This window comes from Mycteria americana, unplaced genomic scaffold, assembly GCF_035582795.1.
Source record: "Mycteria americana isolate JAX WOST 10 ecotype Jacksonville Zoo and Gardens unplaced genomic scaffold, USCA_MyAme_1.0 Scaffold_42, whole genome shotgun sequence".
In the NCBI taxonomy this organism is placed as follows: domain Eukaryota; kingdom Metazoa; phylum Chordata; class Aves; order Ciconiiformes; family Ciconiidae; genus Mycteria; species Mycteria americana.
In genome coordinates, this window is record NW_027445629.1 from 146141 (window position 1) to 167993 (window position 21853).

At 51.8% G+C, this 21853-nt stretch overlaps 1 protein-coding gene across 1 annotated transcript; it reads right to left on the reverse strand.

Annotated features, from left to right (window-relative positions):
* Positions 1-7481: 7481 nt before the first annotated feature.
* Positions 7482-11208, reverse strand: LOC142403695 (uncharacterized). Its single transcript, XM_075489909.1, has 8 exons — positions 11091-11208; positions 10809-10870; positions 10205-10358; positions 9722-9978; positions 9430-9515; positions 8929-9053; positions 8325-8433; positions 7482-7938 (listed from the first exon to the last, which is right to left on the reverse strand). Exons 1-8 carry the CDS (start codon positions 11206-11208, stop codon positions 7482-7484), a joined length of 1368 nt encoding a protein of 455 aa, XP_075346024.1.
* Between the last annotated feature and the right edge of the window lie 10645 nt (positions 11209-21853).

Below are 21853 nucleotides of genomic sequence, written 5' to 3' on the forward strand. Positions count from 1 at the left end.
TTTTATATGCAAAGGGACATCCAGGAAGGCCTCGTAGGAATCGGAAACGGCTTTGCAGCTCAAGCATGTGACTGGAAGGCAAATGAAAATGCTCAGCGATAAGGGAAGTCGACTGACTGTGCCGCTTTCCGTCCTTCATGCCTCCTACGCCAGGCACCCGATCAGCTGTTTGTCACGGGCAGACGGAAGGGCACAGACAATTCCAAGGAGAGCAGTAGTTGTGGAAAAGTACCTCTGGATCTCAGAAAGCCCCCAAAGATTTGATGGACGATGGTAGTTGCTTGAGAAGAGATGTCCAAGCTGGAAAGAAATGGTGAGGCAGAGAGTTATCTCCTCCAAGAGTTTTGCTTTGTCTGAAAGCCCTGGGCGTAGGTTTGCCTTGATGGCAGTACATCAAGGAGTCCAAAGGGCTCGGGAACATTGAAAAGGTCATTTGCTTGCGCTTACTCGCTGCTTCCGCTCAGACAAGCTCTCTGCATGGCATCGACAGTATAGCGCAGGAACTCGTGGGCGTCTTCCTGCATGCCAAGCCGGAAATGTTCTCCTATGCCTAAGAGAGAAGAAGTTAGTGGTTCTCTCCTACAAGAAGGGAAGCAAACCTGTCAAAGCACCTGAAATGACTTACGTGTGAGGACAGTGATGACAGCGCTAGGCTGGATGACCCTCACTGAGGCACGCAGGACCTTGTTAACGTGCGCTTCCATTATGCACATCATGCAGAAGCCTTGCTGACGACCTGAACAGGGAGGGAGGGAGGGAAGGAAGCAAGCTCCTCAGCTTAGCAAAATCTCCATAGCACTGGGAAAGCTAATGGAGATCTTGAAGGTATAAGAACAGTCTCTACTCCACTTCTCCCAAGGTGCCAATTTCCCAACAAGCCCAGGACATGTTAGTGCCTAGAAAACTTTCTTCGCAGGGATGCTAAACTGACAAATTTGTCTGTGCAATAAGCAAAGAGAGTTTAATTTGCAGCAACAGGGACCGAGACCCGGGGCTAGAAAGAGGTGCCTTTCTGAAGATGAACAGCCCTAGATTCGACAAGCGGCTTCTAGGTTTGAGTGTTCAAAGAACACCCGCTCGGGGGGTTGACAAAGAAGGGCCACTTTTCTCCTAAATCAAATTCCAGATGCTGGGAACCCTTGGGAAGTGCCCAACAGATTTACAAGGAGATGTTCCCAAAAGTACTCACACGACTGGCTGTGCTCACGCGAGAGCAGGTAGTTGGCCAGAGGGGGGGTGTACGTCAGGCACTGCAGGACGGAGTTGAGGAAGCACGTATTGCCCAGGTTGTAGAGTCCCGCTCCCGCTCTCTGTCTTTGCTGCCAGTCCATGCAAATCTTCTCCGGGGGAAAGAGGATCCTTTGTGGCGGAGCCATGCCCTCGACAATGACTGCAGGGAAATGACATTTGAAAAGAGGTGAGACGATATTGTTGCATGAAAGCATATTTAAAAGTTGAGCTCTGTCCAGGAGCACCCTGGACAACCAGCTCCAACCTCCAACACAGAAACATTGGGGGAAGCCTGACACTGCCATTGACATTTACTGGTCGAGAAACAGTTTTGGAAAAGAGTCTGTTCCCCTGCTTACTTTGCCAAAAGTCCAGCAAACCCACACTCTGATTTCTGTGCCTCGGGCTACCTTCCTTTCCCTCTAGAGTCTTGAATGGGATTATCAAGTCAAGTCTTCCCTTTTCCTCATTGTAACTTGACAAAAACAAGCAAGTAGCTAGCACAGAAGGTAACCCTCCTGATGTCAGATCTTGCTACGAGCAATGTCACCTTTCCAAGTCTTGTACATAGTGTCAGAGGAGTGACAAAATGTGTTTTCCTGTGTCTAATTGAGAACACCTGGGTCAGCGTGGCCGCTACCAGGAAACGCCCCAGAATTGATGCTAGGTTGTGAGCACATCAACATTCAGGGGTGGAGCACCAGCCACCTCCGTTGCCTTTGGGGAGTCACAAAGTCCAGGCCTGCTGCTGAAGCCGTTACTCACAGGAGTCGTTCCCCATTGCAGCCATGGCTCCTCTCCGGAACAGAGGGGAAAGCTTTGCTTGACAAAGGATGTCAGGACACGCTCCAGAAAGAGATCAGCGCCAATCCCGTCACCTGATTGCAAAGAAAGAATTGTAGCTCAACAAAATGATTAAAAAAGACCCCAAAGGCAACTCACAGAGCAGCATCCGCCATCCAAAGTGTTTCAGTGGCAGCTGTAACTGCTGCAGAGCTGCAGGCTGATGGCCCTAGTGTCCCTGTCACAGGACTCTGTCTGCTGTCAACTGACAGCAATTACCAAGGCCCTTTTGAAACACTGCATTGCTGGTCACCTTCTCTGAAGAGGACCTGCTGCTTACCTGTGGCTAGCGTTAGCAGCAGAGCCCTCTGGCTCTCCAGCACACGCTGGCCCATCTTGTACGCAGGAGTGACCGGCTTTCGGCCGCTGCTTTAAAGGCTGCCTTTGCCGTGCTCCTTTTCTGTCTCCCTTCCTACCTCATCAGTCAGGGTGGGCTTCTTGTCATTCTAGACTGGGCCCAACGCCTCAGACAACACTGCCACCCCTCTACTTACCCATCCTAGCACATGGCAAAGAAATAAGAATTAAACAAATAGGAACTCTACCCATAGCCCATATTTGGCCAGCCTCTAAAGGTGTAATAGCTCAGCCTGGAGCTCGGAAGCTACAGACCAGCCTATACTTTATCCCGTATCTACCTCCTCTATGAGCTGTCCTGAAAGTCAAATCACAGTTACCTTTGAAAGAGGATGGAAGTTGAGGAGAAGTGGGCAGTAAAGCAGCAATGGCTGGAAAAAAGTAGGCACGCAAGTAGCAAAGGAAGGAGCTGAGTTATCCCGAAGGCCAGCTCAGCCCAACTAGCTTTCGCTGGCTCGCTCTTCAGGATCCCAAGCCCTGGCCAGCTGAGCTCACAAGCGCCGGGCGGGTGCCGCATCACTGCCCCTTTGTGACACGGGGCCGCAGGGGGACGTGTCCCCTTGCGCCAGACAACCACGCAGCTGACACAGCCTGGGCTCCTGCCGCAGGCGGCAGCTGCTGGGCTTCCCCGAGTGCCAGGGGCTCCCTGGCTGCACAACACTTGCGCTCTTACCAGTCCCATCAGTTACCAGTTTCCACCAAGTGACTCCACGCCTACAGAGAAAAACTACCCCATGAATTACATATGCAAGTCCAACACGTGCTTTGAATTCTGGCTTTGGCTCTTCTGCCTCTTGGCACCAAAGGAGTATTGTTTTCCCAAGGCGATCCCAACAGCTGAACAGGGATTAAAGCTCTTCCTTGAGAGACCTGTGGGCAGGCAGGCCAGTTGGCAGAGCTGTCCGTGTCTCTAGAAGCTCTCTCTGAGCTCTTGCTGGCCAGAGGTGGCTCTGGGAGGAGGGCTGGGCTGGGCTGCTGGTGCCCTTTGTGCAGCTTGCTCCAAAGCTGCTTGGGGGCAATTTTAGAATCATACAATCGTAGAATCATTTAGGTTTCTCTACATGTCTCTTAAATCCCTCCAGGGATGGTGACTCCAGCACTTCCCTGGGCAGCCTGCTCCAATGCTTGACAACCCTAGGGCTTTGTGCCATACAATTGATGCTTAGGACTCTAAAAATAAGACTTTGGAAACAAAAAATGACACTCAGGACCCTAAAATGTAATTCAGACTCTATAAATGTAGCTTTGGACCGTCAAGAAGTGAGTTTGGCCCTAAAAATGAGAGATTAGACCCTGAATATGAAGCTTTGGACCTTAAAACTAAGATTATGAGCCCTAAAATTAAGACTCTGAGCCGTAGAAGAGGGGTTTGGATCCTGTGAATGAGAAACTGGACCCTAAAAATGAAGCTTTGAGCCCTGTAACTGAGGGTTTGGAAACTAAAATGAGGCTTTAGACTCTGAAAGGAGCTTTTGTGTCTTAAAGTGAGGTTTGGGCTCTAAAAATGAGACCTTGCAAACTAAAACTGAGGCGTTGACCCTGAAAATCAGGCGTCAGGCCCGACTGAAGGCTTTTCACCTAAAATGAAGGTTTGGAGCCGAAAAATGAGGCTTTGGTCCCTAAAATTTGCAGACGGGATCCTAAACATTAGGCTATGTTCCCTGAAAAATGGACTCTAAGAAACGAGGCTTTGTGCCCTAAACATGAGTCAAAAAATGAGGGATTTGGGCCTTAGAAAGGAGGGCTTTTTCACCCAAAGTGGGCGCAGATCTTGCAGCCAGAGGGGCAAGACTTTGGTGGTGTTCATACCTCAATTGGGCATGTCCTCGAGCAGCCTGATGGGACCTGTTCTGAGCACAGGATTGGGCTGGAGAGCAATCCATGTGCCCTCTGACTTGATTTAGTCCATGACTTCATGATTTCCCTCAGCAGAAGGACCTGATTTGACAAGCTCAGCTGGACAGGGTGACACTACAGGCTCCCTGGTGAGACACACCTCACCCCAGCACTGAGCTCCTGGCTCTGGGTAGATCTCTCCATGTTGGCGCTTGCACAAGATGTTCCAATTCCCAGCCTGGCACCCTCAGATCTCTTGCAAACCTGTGCAGAAAGATCCGCCCCTACAAAGCGACCTTGGGCTTTGCAGACACTCACTGCTCACTCGTGACGGTGTCCTCAGAACAACCTTAGCTCAAGGTCAGGGATTGAATTTTGAGGGCGGCAGCAGGGTGGCCCTTGCCCCCAAATCACAGCATCACAGAATTGTATCGGTTGGAAAAGACCTTTAAGATCATCAAGTCCAACCGTAAACCTAACACTACAAGTCCACCACTACACCATGTCCCTACGCACCTCATCCAAACGTCTTTTAAATACCTCCAGGGACGGTAACTCAACCACTTCTCTGGGCAGCCTGTTCCAATGCTTGATAACCCTTTCAGTGAAGGAAAATTTCCTAACATCCAGTCTAAACCTCCCCGGTGCAACTTGAGGCCACTTCCTCTCGTCCTATCACTACTTACCTGGGAGAAGAGACCGACCCCCCCCTCTCTACAACCTCCTTTCAGGTAGATGTAGAGAGCAATAAGGTCTCCCCTCAGCCTCCCTTTCTCCAGGCTAAACAACCCCAGTTCCCTCAGCCGCTCCTCAGAAGACTTGTGCTCTACACCCTTCACCAGCTTCGTTGCTCTTCTTTGGACATCTTTCTTCTGATTGCCTTAACCAAAACAGACTTTGGATCCTGACTGCTCACTTCACCCTGGAATACTCCCATGCCTTGTCTGAAAGCGACTGTGCGCCTGCCTGAGGCCAGACACAATCCACACAGAGAGCAATCAGAGCTAAACCCTGCACTTCCCTTGGGACAGTATCTTTGGAAAGATACTTCTTTGCTGGCTTGTTTGAAAACCTGTAACTGCATGATAACCTCCCTGACGGGTTGGCGGGAACTCCCCGGCTGTGGTAAAACCATCCACCCTCGGTACCCCCATTTCCCAAGAGCCGGCAGCACAGCTTGGGTGGGGGGAAAGGCTCCTATCAGACCTGGGGGCCGAGAGAGGGGCACAAGCATCTGCCAAGGGAGCTGCATCCAGCCAGGAGCACTCCCCACTTGCTTCTCTCGCAATAAAGCCTTGGTGTGTGCTCCCAGCAGGAGGGAGAAACAACTTCCACTGCTCCAAATCCCCATTTCAGAAAGACTGTCAACAGAGATGGGGCTGTCCATGAGCATGAGAAGCACATGAAGGCCAGGAGACAGCAAAGGCACCTGGTCTGACCCCACCAGAGCACGCCTGCTCCAAAGCTGGGCAGCCTCCCGTTGGAGAGGAGGCAACTCTACCTTCCCCTGGCCTGCTGGCTGAAACACCCGTCTCCAGCGTCCGTGGCTCATGCTGGCAGGCCTTGGGGTAGCAGCAGGAATGCTTTGGCACATGTGCAAAGAGTTCCCAGAGCTTCCTGCTGGCATTTGCACAGCTCACAGCCCAGGACAGCCTTGTCTGTGACCACCACACAGCTTTTGCCCTGCCTTCTCAGACCAAGCCAAGCTGTGATACAAGAGCTTTGGTCCCCCTTGTCTCCCAAGGAAAGCTAGAAATGGCGTTATCACCATCGAGTCGAGCTCCTCTGGGATAGAAAGAAAACTGGTCAGGCAGGAGGCATGTGCTGCTGCGTAGGCTTTCAACTAGCCCTGCTGACTAAGCTGACCAGCAGATTGTCCTAAGCAGAAGCTTCCTGTTAGGAGGGTTGGGTTCCTGGGTTGAATAGGGTGGGTTTGGGCAAGGAGGAAAGTGCCAGGTAACAGCAGGCTACATGAGTGCCATAGGGCTGGGACTGGAGATGGACCTTCTCTGTCAAGTGTGGGTGGCCCACAGGATGGCCAAAAGGCAGACCTGCTCGGAGGATTTCCTAAGTAAGAGATCTAAATTGGCTATAAATTGGATAAACTGGGAGAGAAAGAGCACAGTAAAGAGCCCTGGCTCTACCCCAAGTGGAAGTAGAAAGTCCAGCCCAGCAGAGCTGGGCTCAGCCTTGCTCTCTCTCCTTCCCTGGTCCCTTACGCTCCTGGGTGAAAGCTCAGCTGGCCTCCACTGCCCCTGCACATAGGTGCCCTCCATGCCTCCCCAGCTGCACTCGCATCCTCTCCTTTCCCCTCCAGGGATGTTCAGTTGTTCCCCACATTGCTCCGAGTGCCTGGTTGCCCTCTCCTGCCCCAGAAAGCGGGTTCCTGTCCATAGCGGCCATGCAAAAGGTCCCTCGGATGGAAAAGGTCCTGAGGGAAGGTCTCTGTGATGGCCCTGCTTCCAGCACCATGTTGGGCTGATCTCAGAGCCATGGCCAACTGTCAAAGCCCTCTCCCCTTTTCCGGTGAAGGACCGTTAAAAAGGACCGCAAACAGTTAAAACAGTCCATGGTCTTTTGCAACGTCTCCTTTGTGTTTTTATTCATCTCTTTCCCGAGCTCCTTGGGTCCCGAAGATGGGTGGGTTTCTGCAAAAGAAGAGAGACCCTTCTAAAACAATACTGCAGCTTTGGGGAGCTCTTTGCCCACACCCAGACCCCTTGGATGGCTTCAGGTCAGGACAGTGAGGGGAGGGCACCTGTTTCTCTCCCTCTATGTACCCTTTCCGTGCAGCCTCTCCAGCAGCAGCACTTTGCTCCCAAAGCACCGGGCCAGACCCACCCAAAAAGCCTTTCTCTTCCCACTGGGGATCTAAAGGAGCAACAAGCTGGGAAGAAACAGTCCCCTCTCCAGCCCAGAGCAGCCTTGCGGTTACTTAGGCCTTCCAAACACGGCCAAATAGCACGGCCTTGTGTGTTTTCTGAGGCTACAGAAGAGAGGGCAACATTGGAAAAGAAGTACCTCGCCCCTGGTGATGGAAGAGCCCAAGGTGGGAACATCAATCAGAACTAAGGGCTCTTTGAAGAGTCCCCACTGTCTCTCTAACTCGGCATTTCTACAAGGAAGTAGCACCCAAGAACGACACAGATCTGAATCACGTACCTGTTTTGCCACCGCAGTGGTGCTCCCTCTGCTCCGGGCACCCCAAGCCCTGATCACTCCAGCCAAGGCCACTCCATCCTGGAGACCACCGATCTGGTCTTCAGTGGGTGGCATTGCGTAGACCTGGACTCCTCGTACATTGGTGGCACCAAAAGGGAGGGCTCAAAGCTGTATCCCGCTAATACGGTCTTCTGCGGTTCTTTCACCACTGACCAGAACATCTCAGGCCTTGATTTTAGTAATGGTGCTGCCTCAGGTCTTGGTGGCTGTGGAATGAAGACCTTGTAGGTGGGCTCCTCAGGCAGCCCAGCCTCAGAGCTCATTGACAGCAATTTGCTTCCAACGGGAACTTTCTTTTCTCCTTGTCCTCCTCCTCTGCACCTCCCAGGTTTTGCTGCCTGCGCTCGACTCTGCTTTGACGCTTGGCCTTCGAGCTTGGATTTGCCCTTGGGTTGGCTGGTCACAGGCTGTTTTATTCCAGAGGAGTCCCCTGGGATCAGTGGCAGCCACCTGAAAGGACACAACGGGAGGGGTCTGCCTGAGGACACGATGGGTTTGGGGCCTCATCCTGTCCCTATGAGCCATGTGCCTGTCTGCACAGCTGCTGGCAGCTCAGCCCATGGCTGCCCTCAGCTCAGGAGAGGAAACCCCCTGAGCTAGGACCCTCGGCTGACACACGGCTGTCCCCATGCACAGCTTAGGAGGCCACGCTGGGGAGGAGAGGAGCCAGGCCTGTGCAATGCAGGGCTCCCAGCAGCCTCATCCTGCCCCTCTGGGTGCTGCCTTCACCACTGCTGGGCAGTGATGAACGGCGAGTGTTTGGGGCTGGGGAATGGGCTCTTGCTGGGTCAGAAAACAAGCCTGTGCAGACGCCAGCCCTGAATCTCCAGACTCACCTGACCCGAGACTTCTTCCTCTTCTCCATCTCCTTCATTTCCCGGAGCTGTGGGGCTTCATTAGGAGTCGAGCTTGAACGGGCAGGCAAGGGCAGTTCAGCAAATCCCACTGGAACCGGGAAGGAGAGACCTTGTCAGAAGAGCATCGCTGGGACATCGCCGGCGCTGGTGACGCATAGTGGTGCTCAGGCCTCTTCCCAAAACATCCGAGAGGGCCATTCTGCTCCCCTCGCAGCCACCCTGACACCAGCTCTTGCCCAGCTCCTCATTTCCACAGTCAACGTGGTTTTGTGACTGTGTTATCGGCACCAGATTTGGGAAAGAGGAGCTGGGTGGTGCCGGTGACGGGACAGGGACCCTTGCAGAGGGGTCATTTCCCGGGGGCCTTGGCTTGCCATCTTCCCACTGTTCCCTTGGGCACATCCCTCCCTGGGGGTTCGTTTTGTGGAAGCCAATGAGTCATGAGCAGAAAAGGCTGTGCTGAGCTGTCATGAAGCTTTGGCGCAAATCGGAGTCCTTTGACAATCCTCACCGGAGGATTTTCCCCACTATATCCCAGAAGTTGGTTGGCTATGCTATGCAAAGGCGCCAGGAGCAGCTTTACCTTTTTTGCCCTGCCTGAGAGCTGGCAAAACCTCTTCTTCCTTCCGCTTGTCCTCACCAGGGACTTTTCTCAAGTGCTTGACAGGGGCCCTGGGTGGTGGTTTGGGCACAAACTCCAGTTCAAACCTGCAGACAAAGAGATGACACCAGCATGATCCACAGCACCACCAGCCCTTGCCGCTTGCCACGATCACCTGCTCACAAGCAGATTTTGGCACTGCACAAAAACTCCTTTTTTTTTCCCCAAGTTGACTACACCCCATCCCCGAGGACCGTCCTGGGAAAGGGAGTCACCCTGCAAAGAAGTCCAGGCCATGATGGGAAGAAAGTGTTGCCTAAAAGTCCTCCATCTTTCCCATCGGATCTGCCTCACAGGAATGACTATGGGCTGGGGACATGTCACTGCCTGGTGCCCCCATGGCAGGACACCTGTGGTCACATGGAGCAAATGCTACCAAACCACAGCTGAGCAACTAGAGGCAACATCCGCAGATGTACTCACTCAGGAAAGATGATGACACGGCCAGAAAATGTCAGTGAGGCCACAGGTACCACCTGGGACACCACCATGTCCAGCAGCTGGGGGACCTGCAATGGAGGAGCACGAAGATGGCACGACGTCCTCAGCATGGCTGGGGCACTCAATATTGGGGGAGCCCGAGGCAGTGAGAGTCGGTAGGACCGTAGCTCTCGCCTGGCCTGGGTGGCTGGTTATGTCCTGGCGGGCCACATGCAAGCAGTGCTGGAGCACTGCTGTGGGACTGCCTGAGCCGTGGAGAAGCCAAAACACTCACCTCAAAAGCAGCTTTTTCCAAGTTCTCCTTCCCAGACATCCTCTCCAGGAAGTTGTAAAAAAATTTCATTTGTACTCTCATGCCTTCGATGAGAAGCAAGCCTATGTCCCTCAGGACAAGGGCGACGTTCTCCCCCTTCCCCAGGCAGTGAGAGAGGAGGGACATGGTGCCTTGGATGCAGGCCTCCACTTTCCGTCGGGACACAGAGGCGGCTGCGGCCACCTTGGCGTATTTGAGGGGCTCCAGCTCCTTATTGCCTGGAAAAGCACACAAGAGGGATGGAGGCGCTCACCCAGCGGCCCTTCTGCGGGCGTTTCCCAAGGGCTGCTTATTGCAGTCATTGCCCAGAAAGGCCCCATTTTCGGACCTGCTCCGCAGAGGGGGCAGTTGGCTTTAGAGAAGCGTCTCAGACCCAGGGAAGGGACGCGATAGCCCCCTTCACCTTGACCATGCATCCGGCCAGGGATTAATGGGCAGTCTTACCAGGCAGGTAGTCCTTGTTGTCCCTGAGGTTGTGGACACCTGCAAGGTTCCTGGCCAACCGAAACAGGGGCCTCTGGATAATCACGGCCTTGTCCCCAACCTGAATCCATTTGGGGACAACATCGAAGGAGCCAAGGGTGGGAATCCGGACCCCCTGCGAGTGGAAGAGAAGGGAAGGGCAGAAGGGTGAGGACTGGCTGGAGGGAAGAGCTGGAGGTAGCCCTGACCAGGGATGGTGCTTCAGGCTGGGTCCTGCCCACTCCTGCTGGTCAGAGGCATGAGCCCGGGCAGTGGCAAGAGCTTTAAGGAGGAGCTGCCGAGTCCTCTCCTTCCGCCTCCGAAAAATTAGTGCTGGAGTCAGGGCAGAAGCAGCCTGAGGGCATCCAGGGGGCTTCCAGTGAGCAGGATCAGCCCTGTGGTACATTACCACCTACCAGAGGTGATACCACCCTTGCATGAGCCCTCTTTGTCCATTGGGTTGGGGACTTTTGGGGTGAGCTTCCTGCTTTCTGAGGAGGGCAAGAGTAACTGCAGGCCATGCCCCAGGGCCATGGGGACTCCCCACCCCTCTGGGTTGACTAGGAGGATGTGGGTGTCGCCCCACCTTGCGCAGCAAGAGCTCTTCTTGAACATAGCCGGCCACTGCGTCCCAGACGGCTGTTCGCTCTGGAAAGCAAAGGAAAATCAGGTCACGCTCTGTGACTGCCAGCTCTCGACCCTCCAACACCCCCTGAGCTGTGGCGCATTGGCAGATGTAAAGTATCACTGCTGTCCTCAGCCCCACATGCTGACGCCCCTGAGATGGCTGCAGTGCTGAGTCTCACCCACGCAACGCTGCAACTGTTGGCCATGACCACACTCCTGCGGTGCCTGTGGATGCCTGTACCTTTGCTGGTGATGCTGGGCATCATGAAGGTGTGCTCCATCCCGTTCCAGAAGTCCATCTTGGTCCGCCTCATGCTGGCGGGTTGCTCCTTGGTGGCGACAGCCATGTGGGAGCTCATCCCTGCCTTTGTCCTATGGACACTCCTCCAGGGTGCAGGACCCACCGCCCTGCGGCCCCTTTTGTACCCCACTCTGACACCACGGTGACACGACCAGTGCTGACTCTGCTGCCCACTGTGACACGGCCACCCCTGACCTGCTGACCTTGGCCACGTGGATCCTAAGGGACCAGCACCTGTCGGGATGTTTTAAATGTGGTTCAAAATGTTTCAGTGTTGCTGTAGCTTTCTCAAATCAACTCTGTTGACCTAAAAACGTGGTGGATGGGAAGCAACCTGGGCTCTGTCCTTTGGTGGAAGCCATATGAATGAGCACTGTGTGCTATGTGCCGGGCTTCAGTTGGAAGAGGAGTTGGAAAATCCTATCCACAGGCATGATGATACTGCCACACCTCTCTGGTTTGGACTACCTCAATACACATTGGATTGCTAATCTGATGGGTGGGATTGGTTTTGTTCTTTATGACCGTGCCTACCACAGGTAACTCAGTGGTCTGGTACCACACACGGGGGGGGTCAGCTGGCAAGGTCCTCTTGTAAACTCCCAGCAAGAGTTTGGGATTTTGAGATTCCAGGAGCTTAGTGCTCTCCTTCTTCCCTCCCCCAGGAAGCTTCACAATATTACAAGAGTTTGGCAAAACAAGCTGTCATTCACATATACACTTGGAGAAGCCAGAACTGCCAGGCTTGGCTCTCCAACACTCGTGTCCGATCCATCCAAATGACTAAAGCACTCTACTATCTGCTTGTTACCACTGGAAAACCAAATGTTAGGGAGGAGTTGCTAGTTCCAATAGGTTACTAGAAGAAATGAACCCCAGCTTCTCTTTTGCCCATGGATCCTCCCAAGCAACACGTCCTGCGTTCAAAATTCAAGTAGCAGAGAGCCGAGAGCTGAGGAAGACCAAGGCAAGCGTGCCAGGCTCCTCGCAGCTGAACTGCCTGCTCCCGAGTGTGCTCTGTGGCATGTGACCAGCACAGTCACCCTGAAGGCGCAAGTTTCTGTCTTTCCTGTGAGCTGAAAAAGAAAGCCCTTGCACATACACAGCCTCTTCTCCCCTTTTGCTAAACCATCCTGTCACTCTCAGGTTTTCCTAAGTGGTGTTTTCCTTCTCTTTTCTACCATGAATCTTTCTCATCACCGATTATCACCGTGCAACTTTGTACCCAAGTCTCACACAATTTTATACAGCACCTGTTTTTTTTAACGTGCCCACAAGTATTTGCCCTGGGAACAGAGCTCCCTGCCTTTTGACATCATAGCTGGAAGAAGAGGCTATTTAATTCTTTCCACTTAGTGGCTATCAACAGTATTTGTCTTGACGATGTACAGCAAGGTATGTCAGTATCGATCTGCCTTGGCGTGCGCTTAATGCATATTTATTAGCTGAGTTTGCCTGCTTTTGTTGCAACTTTGCCGCTTTCAGCTGTTTTGGCCTGGTTTCTTCTCACAGCAAAGCCACTTGCATAGGTAAGGTCACTCTTGGTCAAGTTCTACTGCACAGGTCTTGGAAGGCATCTTTACACTGGAGCTTTTTCTTATGTAACACGACCTCAAGAAAACTTCTTGGGGTAGCTACCTTGGAGGAATGTGGGGATGCTACCTGGGTCTTCAGATGTCTCCAGAGGAAGCCAAAAGACACACGGAGATTCCCGAGAGGAGTTCCAGGCATCTACCAGGTATGGACCTGCCGCCAGCATATGCCAAACTACTTGGTTAGTTACCTTGGAGGAGTCGGGGGCGGTAACCCAGGATTTTCCTCCCTCCACAGGAGGCAAAAAGAAGTTGGGAGCTGCCTGGGAGGAGTCCTGGGGAGCTACTGGGCATGGACCTGCCTCCTACATCAAAGACAACTCCCAGCTAGCTTCCTTAGAGGAGTCTGGGTATGCTACCCAGGATTTTTCCTCCCTCCACAGGAGGCCAAAATTCTCCAGGAGATGCCTCACAGTGGTCCCACAGGGGCTCCTGGGCATGGAACTGCCTCCAACGTACACAAAACCTCACTGGGTAGCTACCTTGAGGGAGTGGGTGGCTGCTACCTTGGACTTCAGCTCCCTCCACAGGAGACTGAAAGACTTCAAGAGCTGCCTGGGAGGAGTACTGGGGAGCTCCAGGCACGGACCTGCCTCCTACATCAAGAAACTCCTCGGCTAGCTACCTTGGAGGAGTCTGGGTATGCTACCTGGCTCTTCAGCTGTCTCCAGATGAAGCCAAAAGACACCTGGAGATTCCTGGGAGGTGCCCCTGGCATCTACTGGGCATGGACCTGCCTCCACATTCTTGCCCGTGAGCCAGGGGAGAAGTTTCCCTGGCCCCGAGTCCTAGAGTCCTGCCTGATGTATTGGGTTTGCATGGCAAGGTGTTGGTAGCGGGGGGAGGAGGGCACAAGGGGGACTTCTGTGAGAAGATGCCAGAGGCTTCTCTCATGTCCGACAGAGCCAGTTCCAGCCAGCTCCAAGATGGACCTGCCATTGGACAAAGCTGAGCCCATCAGTGGCGATGGTAGCGCCTCTGGGATAACATATTTCAGAAGGGGAAAAAAATGCTGCGCAACAGCAGCCAGGAGAGAGGAACGAGAATATGTGAGAGAAACAACTCTGCAGACACCAAGGTCAGTGAAGAAGGAGGGGTGCTCCAGGCACCGGAGCAGAGATTCCCCTGCAGCCTGCGGTGAAGACCATGGTGATGCAGAGTGTCCACCTACAGCCCATGGAGGACCAAGGTAGCGCACATATCCCCCCTGCAGCCTGTGGAGGACCCCATGCTGGAGCAGGTGGATGTGCCCTGAAAAATAAGAAAACTTAGAACAGTAAGAAAACCTGTGAGTTGAGATTAGAGCAGTTTAATAATTAGGAAAAAAAATGTAATGAAAAGGAAAACAGTAAGAGAGAGAGAGAGGGCAACACAAGCCAGGAAAAAAAACAAGTGCTGCAACCACTCACCAAGGAGCGACGCAGTGAGCATCGATGCATATGAGCTTGGAACACCGATCATGCAGTTAACGCAGGAATAGCAGGTGGCTTTTCCAAGACTCATTTCTCAAGGAACAAAGAAGTTGTGGGTACAAGGAGCCTCATGCATATCGCTCCTATTGCATGTAATTTGACTGCGAGACAACCGCTTTATCTATAAATATGACAGGCAAAGGGAGCCTTCTTTGAGCTCTCCCTGCTAGGCAGCGTGGCTGCATGGCGGTGATCTCCCCTTGAGCTGGGACAGCTCTCAAGGTTGCTCCTCAAGGAAGAGAGACCTTTTACCAACGGCAGATCTTTGGTAAGCGACTGATATCGCGCATAACCTTGCAGGTAACATTGATTCTGTCTTGGTAACTTCAATTGCATGCTGAGTTGATAAATCTTGCCTATATAATCCCTTAGACATAAACCATTGTCCAAGTCTGAGACTAAGATTGGACTCAGCCGCACCTAAGCAAGGGGGTCTACTCTGAACCTCGTGACTCAACAGGAGGCTCTTCATTACTCTTCGTATGCCTTCCAATAGATATAAACTGTTGTCCAAGTCCGAGACTAAGACTGGGCTGTAGCCGCACCTAAGCTCCATCAGAAGTTTAGAAAGCAAGGGGGTCTATTCTGAACCTCGTGACTCAACGGGAGGGTCCTCCGTACCCTTTGTATCCTCGGTCTCTCTGTGAATCACTTGAACTCGAGTGTAACCCAATTTTCCTGTGTATGTTTCTTCCGTTAGTGGAGTGAACCTTGCCATTGAACTTTGTAAAGTCGCACTTTTATAAATCACATTAAAACCACTTTTGCTAATACCTTTGACGGTCATTTTTTTGAGCGACCTAAATCGCTCATTCGCAACATAGTTACTGGCCACAGCCTACTGAGATTTCTGCTGTAAGATGTTTTACCTGGCCTCTCAATTCATGGGCACTCTTTTCTGAAACCCCTTCTTACTGTGGCAAGTGTCAGTTAAAAGTGACCCTGCCTCAACAAGAGCAGACCCAGCTACAGACGTAGGCAGAGCAAGGACAGAAAGTAAAAACAACGAGAGATGGCATCCATCACACACGGAGGGACATGGATGCCCATGGTGTCAGCAGGGAGCTGGGCATGGGAACCAGAGACCATAAAAAGGAGGGTTTGGACCATAAAAAGGAGGGTTTGGACCATAAAAAGCCTTTCAACACTACAATCAAAGCGCTGGACCCTAACAATGAAGCTTGGAGCCCTAAAAGAGGCTTTGGACCATAAAAATGGGGGTTTGGATACTCAGGATGTGGCTTGGATCCTCAAAATGACTGGCTGGATCCTAAAAATGCTGCTTTGGAGCCTGAAAAGGAGGCTTTGGAAACACAAAATGTGGCTTTGGACTCTAAAAAGGAGACTTTGCAAACTGAAATGAAGCCTCTGGACCATAAAAATGAGGCTTTGGAGCCTAAAATGAGGTTTTTCTGCCATAAAAGTGAGGGTTTAGACCATGGAACTGAAAGTGTGTGTCCTTAAAAAAGGCTGTTGTTAGGAAGACAGGTTTGGACCCTATAAATAAGGCTTTGCACTCTAAACAAGAGGCTTTGGATCTTCCAAACCAGACTTTGGGCCTTAAAAATGACACTCTGGGCCCTTGAAATGAGTCTTTGGACCTTAAAAGGGGGGCTTGGAACTTATAAATGAGGCTTTGGGACCCTAACAATGAGGCTTTGGGACCTAAAAAGGAGGCGTTCAACTGTAGAATTGAAGATTTGGACTCAAAATGAGGCCGTGGGACACAAAAATGAGACTTTTGGCCCTGAAACAGGGGTTTGGAGCACAAAAATGAGAGTTTGGACACTCAGGATGCAGCCTGGACCCTCAAAACGACTGGCTGGATCCTAAAAATGCTGCTTTGGAGCCTGAAAATGAGGCTTTGGAAACTAAAAATGCGGCTTTGCACTCTTAAAAGGAGACCTGGCAAGCTACAGCTGAGCCTTTGGACCCTACAAATGAGGCTTTGGAGCCTAAAAAGAGACTTTGGAAAGGAAAAACGAGGCTTTGGACACTCTAAATAGAGCTCTGGACCCTGAAAAGAGGCCTTCTGCCCTCAAAGTGAGGCTTTCCATCCTAAAAAGGAAACTGGGCCCTCAAAAAAGGCGGTGGGTACTAAAAGACAGTCTGGACCCTAAAAATGAGGATTTGAGGCCCTATAAAGGGGGCTTGGGGCCCTAAAAATGACGGGCTAAATGCAAAACCTGAGGCTTTGGACACTGAAAAAGAGGGGAACCTATTGGTTCTTCTATGGACCCAAGAACTGAAGCTTGCGTCCCTAATGCAGGGCTTTGGGCACTACAGTTGAGGCTTAGGGCTGTAAAAGAGGGGGTTGGACCCTATAAATGAGCGTTCGACCCTGAAACTGAGGGTTGGGGCCTTCAAAATGGCTCTCTGGGCCCTTCAAATGGGAGTTTGGCAATGAAACGGGGGTGTTGAAGCCTGAAATTAGGTTTTGTGCCTTAAAATCGTGCTTTGGTTCCAAACCTAAGGCTTTGCACCCTAAAAATGGGTCTTAGGGCACTCCAAAGGAATGTTTGGACATCCAAAATGCGGCTCAGACCCTAACACGACTGGCTGGATCCTAAAAGGGAGGCTTTCGACCCTGAAAATGAGGCTTTGGCAACTAAAAACATGGCTTTGGAGCATAAAATGAGGCTTCAAAGTCGGTCTTTGGGGATGAAAAATGATGCTCGGAGCCCTTAAAATGAGTCTGAACCTTAAAAGGAGGGCTTGGAACTTATGAAGGAGGGCTTGTAGCCTCAAATGAGGGTTTGGACCATCAAAACAAGTCTTTCAAGCCTAGAATCAAAGCTTTGGACCCTGAAATGGAGGCTTTGGGACCTTAAAATTGTGGAAGAATGGTTAAGTGAAAAAGGATACAGCTTAATTGATGTGAGCAATCCAGCCTTTGATGGGGCCTGGGAGCCAGAGATCAAGGTGAAATTCCCTTGAGAACAGCAGAAGGAGTACTTGGTAAAACAAGATAAGCGGGACTAAGTCTGGGAAAGTGCTGATAAACCCCCCTTTGTGAACAGTGCGTGAACGGCAACTTTGTACCAATCATATAATTGTTTTAAGCGCGTGGACAAGTATAGTTATCCAATAGAATAGTCGCTGTTAGCGCGTGCTTTGCTTAGCTTCTATATAAACCTGTTAAGTAATCTGAATAAACGAGAACGACCATACTCATATTGAGATTCATCGTTACTCCGGGTCTGTCTCCCACTCCGACATAAACTGAGGCTTTGAGCCCCAAAAGAGGGCTTTGGATCCTCCAAATGAGGGTTTGGACGCTCAAGGCGCATCTTGGACCCTAAAAATGCCTGGCTGGATCCTAAAGGCGATGCTTTGGACCCTGAGGATGAGACTTTACAAACTGAAACTGAGCTCCTGGACCCTACAAATGAGGCTTTGGACCTTCAATAGCAGACTTTAGGGCTTCAAAACGATGCTCTGGGCCCTTCAAAGGAGTCTTGAACCTTAAAAGCATAAACCTTGGAACTTAAAAATGAGGCTTGGACCCTACAAATGAGGCTTTGGACGCTAAAATTGAAACTGGGGGGCCTCAAAAAAGGCCATGGGTACTAAAACACAGGCTTGGACCCTGAAAAATGAGGATTTCGGCCCTAAAACGGGGCTTTGGGCCCTAAAAATGATGGGCTAGATGCTAAAAATGAGGCTTTGCAGGCTGAAAAAGAGGGGAACCTATTGGTTCCTCTATGAACCCAAGAACTGAAGCTTGCGTCCCTAATGCAGGGCTTTGGGCACTACAGTTGAGGCTTAGAGCTGTAAAAGAGGGGGCTGGACCCTATAAATGCGAGTTTGGACCCTCAAAAGGAGAGTTTGGGCCTTAAGAATGGGGCTTTGGAAATGAAAATGAGGTTTCAAACCCTGAAATTAGGTTTTGTGTCCTGAAATGATGCTTTGGTACCAAAAAGTAAGGCTTTGCACCCTAAAAATGGGTCTTTGGCCGCTCATAATGAGTGTTTGGGCACCCAAGATGCAGCTTGGACCCTGAAAATGACTGGCTGGATCCTAAAAGTGAGGCTTTGCACCCTGAAAATGAGGCTTTGGACATGAAACAAATGAGGCTTTGTTCCCTAACTGAGGAGTTTGCTCCCTAAAATGAGGCTTTGGGCCCTCAAAATTGCAGACTGCATCCTAAAATGAAGCTACGGTTCCTGAAAATGAGGCTTTGGTCCCAGAAACTGAGCCTTTGGACCCTATAAAGAAGGCTTTGGACTCTAAAAAGGAGGCTTTTGACATTCAAAGTGAGACTTTGGGCCTTAAAGACGATGTGTTGGGCCCTTAAAATGAGTCCTTGAACTGCAAAAGCGGGGCTTGGAACTTAGAAATTAGGGTTTGAGCCGAGAAATGAGGGTGTGGACCATACAAATGAGGTTTCAACCCTAGAACCAAAGCTTTGGGCTCTAAAAGGGAGGCTTTGGGACCTAAAAGAGGGGTTTGCACCTTAGAAATGAGGGTTTGGACACTCAAGATGTGTGCTTGCTCCTGGCCTATCAGCTCCTCAGTCGTCAGGGTCAACATAAACTCTTCAGGAGGGATAGGCAAGGCAGGAGAGGTGGTGGGGTAGCCCTATACGTCAGGGAGAGTCTGGATAGTTTAGAGCTCGATGATGGTGATGATAGGGTGGAGTGTCTATGGGTCAGAATCAGGGGGAAGGCCAACAAGGCAGATATTGTGGTGGGAGTCTATTACAGACCCCCCAACCAGGATGAGGAGACAGATGAACTATTCTATAAGCAGCTGGGAGAAGCCTCACGATCGCTAGCCCTTGTTCTTGTGGGGGACTTCAACCTGCCAGATGTCTGCTGGAAATACAATACAGCAGAGAGGAAACAGTCCAGGAGGTTCCTGGAGCGTGTGGCAGATAACTTCCTGACGCAGCTGGTGAGTGAGCCAACGAGGGAAGGTGCCCCGCTGGACCTCTTGTTCACCAACAGAGATGGACTTGTGAGCGATGTGATGGTTGGAGGCTGTCTTGGGCAGAGCGATCATGAAATGATAGAGTTTTTGATACGTGGAGAAGCGGCGAGGGGGGTCGGCAAAACTGCCACCTTAGACTTCCGGAGGGCGGACTTCAGCCTGTTTAGGAGACTGGTCGAGAGAGTCCCCTGGGAGGCAGCTCTTATGGGCAAAGGGGTCCAGGAAGGCTGGACATTCTTTAAGGAGGAAGTCCTAAAGGCACAAGAGCGGGCTGTCCCCAGGTGCCGAAAGACGAGCCGGCGGGGAAGAAGACCGGCCTGGCTGACTAGAGAGCTCTGGCTCGAACTGAGGAGAAAGAGGAGAGTCTATGACCTCTGGAAGAAGGGGCGGGCAACTCAGGAGGACTACAAAGGTGTAGCGAGGCTGTGCAGGGAGAAAACTAGAAGGGCCAAAGCTGAGTTAGAGCTCAGTCTGGCTGCTGCTATAAAAGACAACAAAAAACACTTCTTCAAATACATTAGCAGCAAAAGGAGAGGTAAGGAGAATCTCCAGCCCCTAGTAGATGGGGGAGGAAACACAGTGACCAAGGATGAGGAAAAGGCTGAGGTACTTAATGCCTTCTTTGCCTCAGTCTTTATTAGCAGGGCTGAATGTTCTATGGGTACCCAGCCCCTGGAGTTGGAAGATAGGGACGGGGACCAGACTGGAGCCCCCATAATCCAGGGGGAAATGGTGAGTGACCTGCTGCACCACTTAGACACTCACAAGTCTATGGGGCCTGATGAGATCCACCCGAGAGTGTTGAAGGAGCTGGCAGATGTGCTCACCAAGCCCCTTTCCATCATTTACCAGCAGTCCTGGCTAACTGGGGAAGTCCCTGCTGACTGGAGATTAGCGAATGTGACACCCATCTTCAAGAAGGGCCGGAAGGAGGACCCGGGGAACTACAGGCCTGTTAGCCTGACCTCGGTGCCGGGGAAGCTGATGGAGCAGATCATCCTGAGTGCTATCACACGGCATGTAGAGAATAACCAAGGGATCAAGCCCAGCCAGCATGGGTTCAGGAAAGGCAGGTCCTGCTTGACCAACCTGATCTCCTTCTATGACAAGGTGACCCGCCTAGTGGATGAGGGAAAGGCTGTGGATGTTGTCTATCTAGACTTCAGTAAAGCCTTCGACACGGTTTCCCACAGCATTCTCCTGGAGAAACTGGCTGCTCATGGCTTGGACGGGTGTACTCTTCACTGGGTAAAGAACTGGCTGGACGGCCGGGCCCAAAGAGTGCTGGTGAATGGAGTTTACTCCGGTTGGCGGCCGGTCACTAGCGGTGTTCCCCAGGGCTCTGTGTTGGGGCCAGTTCTGTTTAACATCTTTATCAATGATCTGGACGAAGGGATCGAGTGTACTCTCAGTAAGTTTGCAGACGACACCAAGTTGTGTGGGAGTGTTGATCTGCTGGAGGGTAGGCAGGCTCTGCAGAGGGACCTGGACAGGCTGGATCGATGGGCTGGGGTGAATTGTATGAGGTTTAACAAGGCCAAGTGCAAGGTCCTGCACTTGGGCCACAGCAACCCCATGCAACGCTACAGGCTTGGGGAAGAGTGGCTGGAAAGCTGCCTGGCAGAGAAGGACCTGGGGGTGTTTGTTGACAGCCGCCTGAATATGAGCCAGCAGTGTGCCCAGGCGGCCAAGAAGGCCAATGGCATCCTGGCTTGTATCAAAAATAGCGTGGCCAGCAGGACTAGGGAAGTGATTGTGCCCCTGTACTCGGCACTGGTGAGGCCGCACCTCGAATACCGTGTTCAGTTTTGGGCCCCCCACTACAAGAGGGATATTGAGGTACTGGAGCGTGTCCAGAGAAGGGCAACGAAGCTGGTGAAGGGTCTGGAGCAGAAGTCTTATGAGGAGCGGCTGAGGGAGCTGGGACTGTTTAGCCTGGAGAAAAGGAGGCTGAGGGGAGACCTCATCGCTCTCTACAACTACCTGAAAGGAGGTTGTAGAGAGGTGGGGGTCGGTCTCTTCTCCCAGGTAACAAGTGATAGGACAAGAGGAAATGGCCTCAAGTTGCGCCAGGGGAGGTTTAGACTGGATATTAGGAAATTTTTCTTCACCGAGAGGGTTATCAAGCATTGGAACAGACTGCCCAGGGAAGTGGTTGAGTCGCCATCCCTGGAGGTATTTAAAGGACGTTTGGATGAGGTACTTAGAGACATGGTGTAGTGGTGGTTTTTGGCAGTGTTAGGTTTATGGTTGGACTCGATGATCTTAAAGGTCTTTTCCAACCTATATGATTCTGTGATTCTGTGATAAGCAGCTGCAGAAGCCAGATGCCTGCTCCTGCCCTGTCACCTGCTTGGGATCAGGTGACATCACAAGCACCTACACAAGCCAGGTGCATGTTCCTGCCCAACCACCTACTCAGCCACCTATGACATCACAAGCAGCTGCACAAGCCAGGGGCCTGTTCATAACTTACCACCTACTCTCGTGCCTATGACCTCACTAGCATCTGCACAAGCCAGGGGCTGGCTCCTGGCCTAACACCTACTCAGCCACCACTGACCTCACAAGCACCTGCACAGCAGGAGCCGCCTCACCTCCAACACCCTGGCTTTTTCCCCTCCATCTCCACCTCTGTCTCCCATCTCCCCACGCTCTCCTCTCTCCCAGGCACCTTTCTCACCCACTCCACGACCTCCCAACGCCT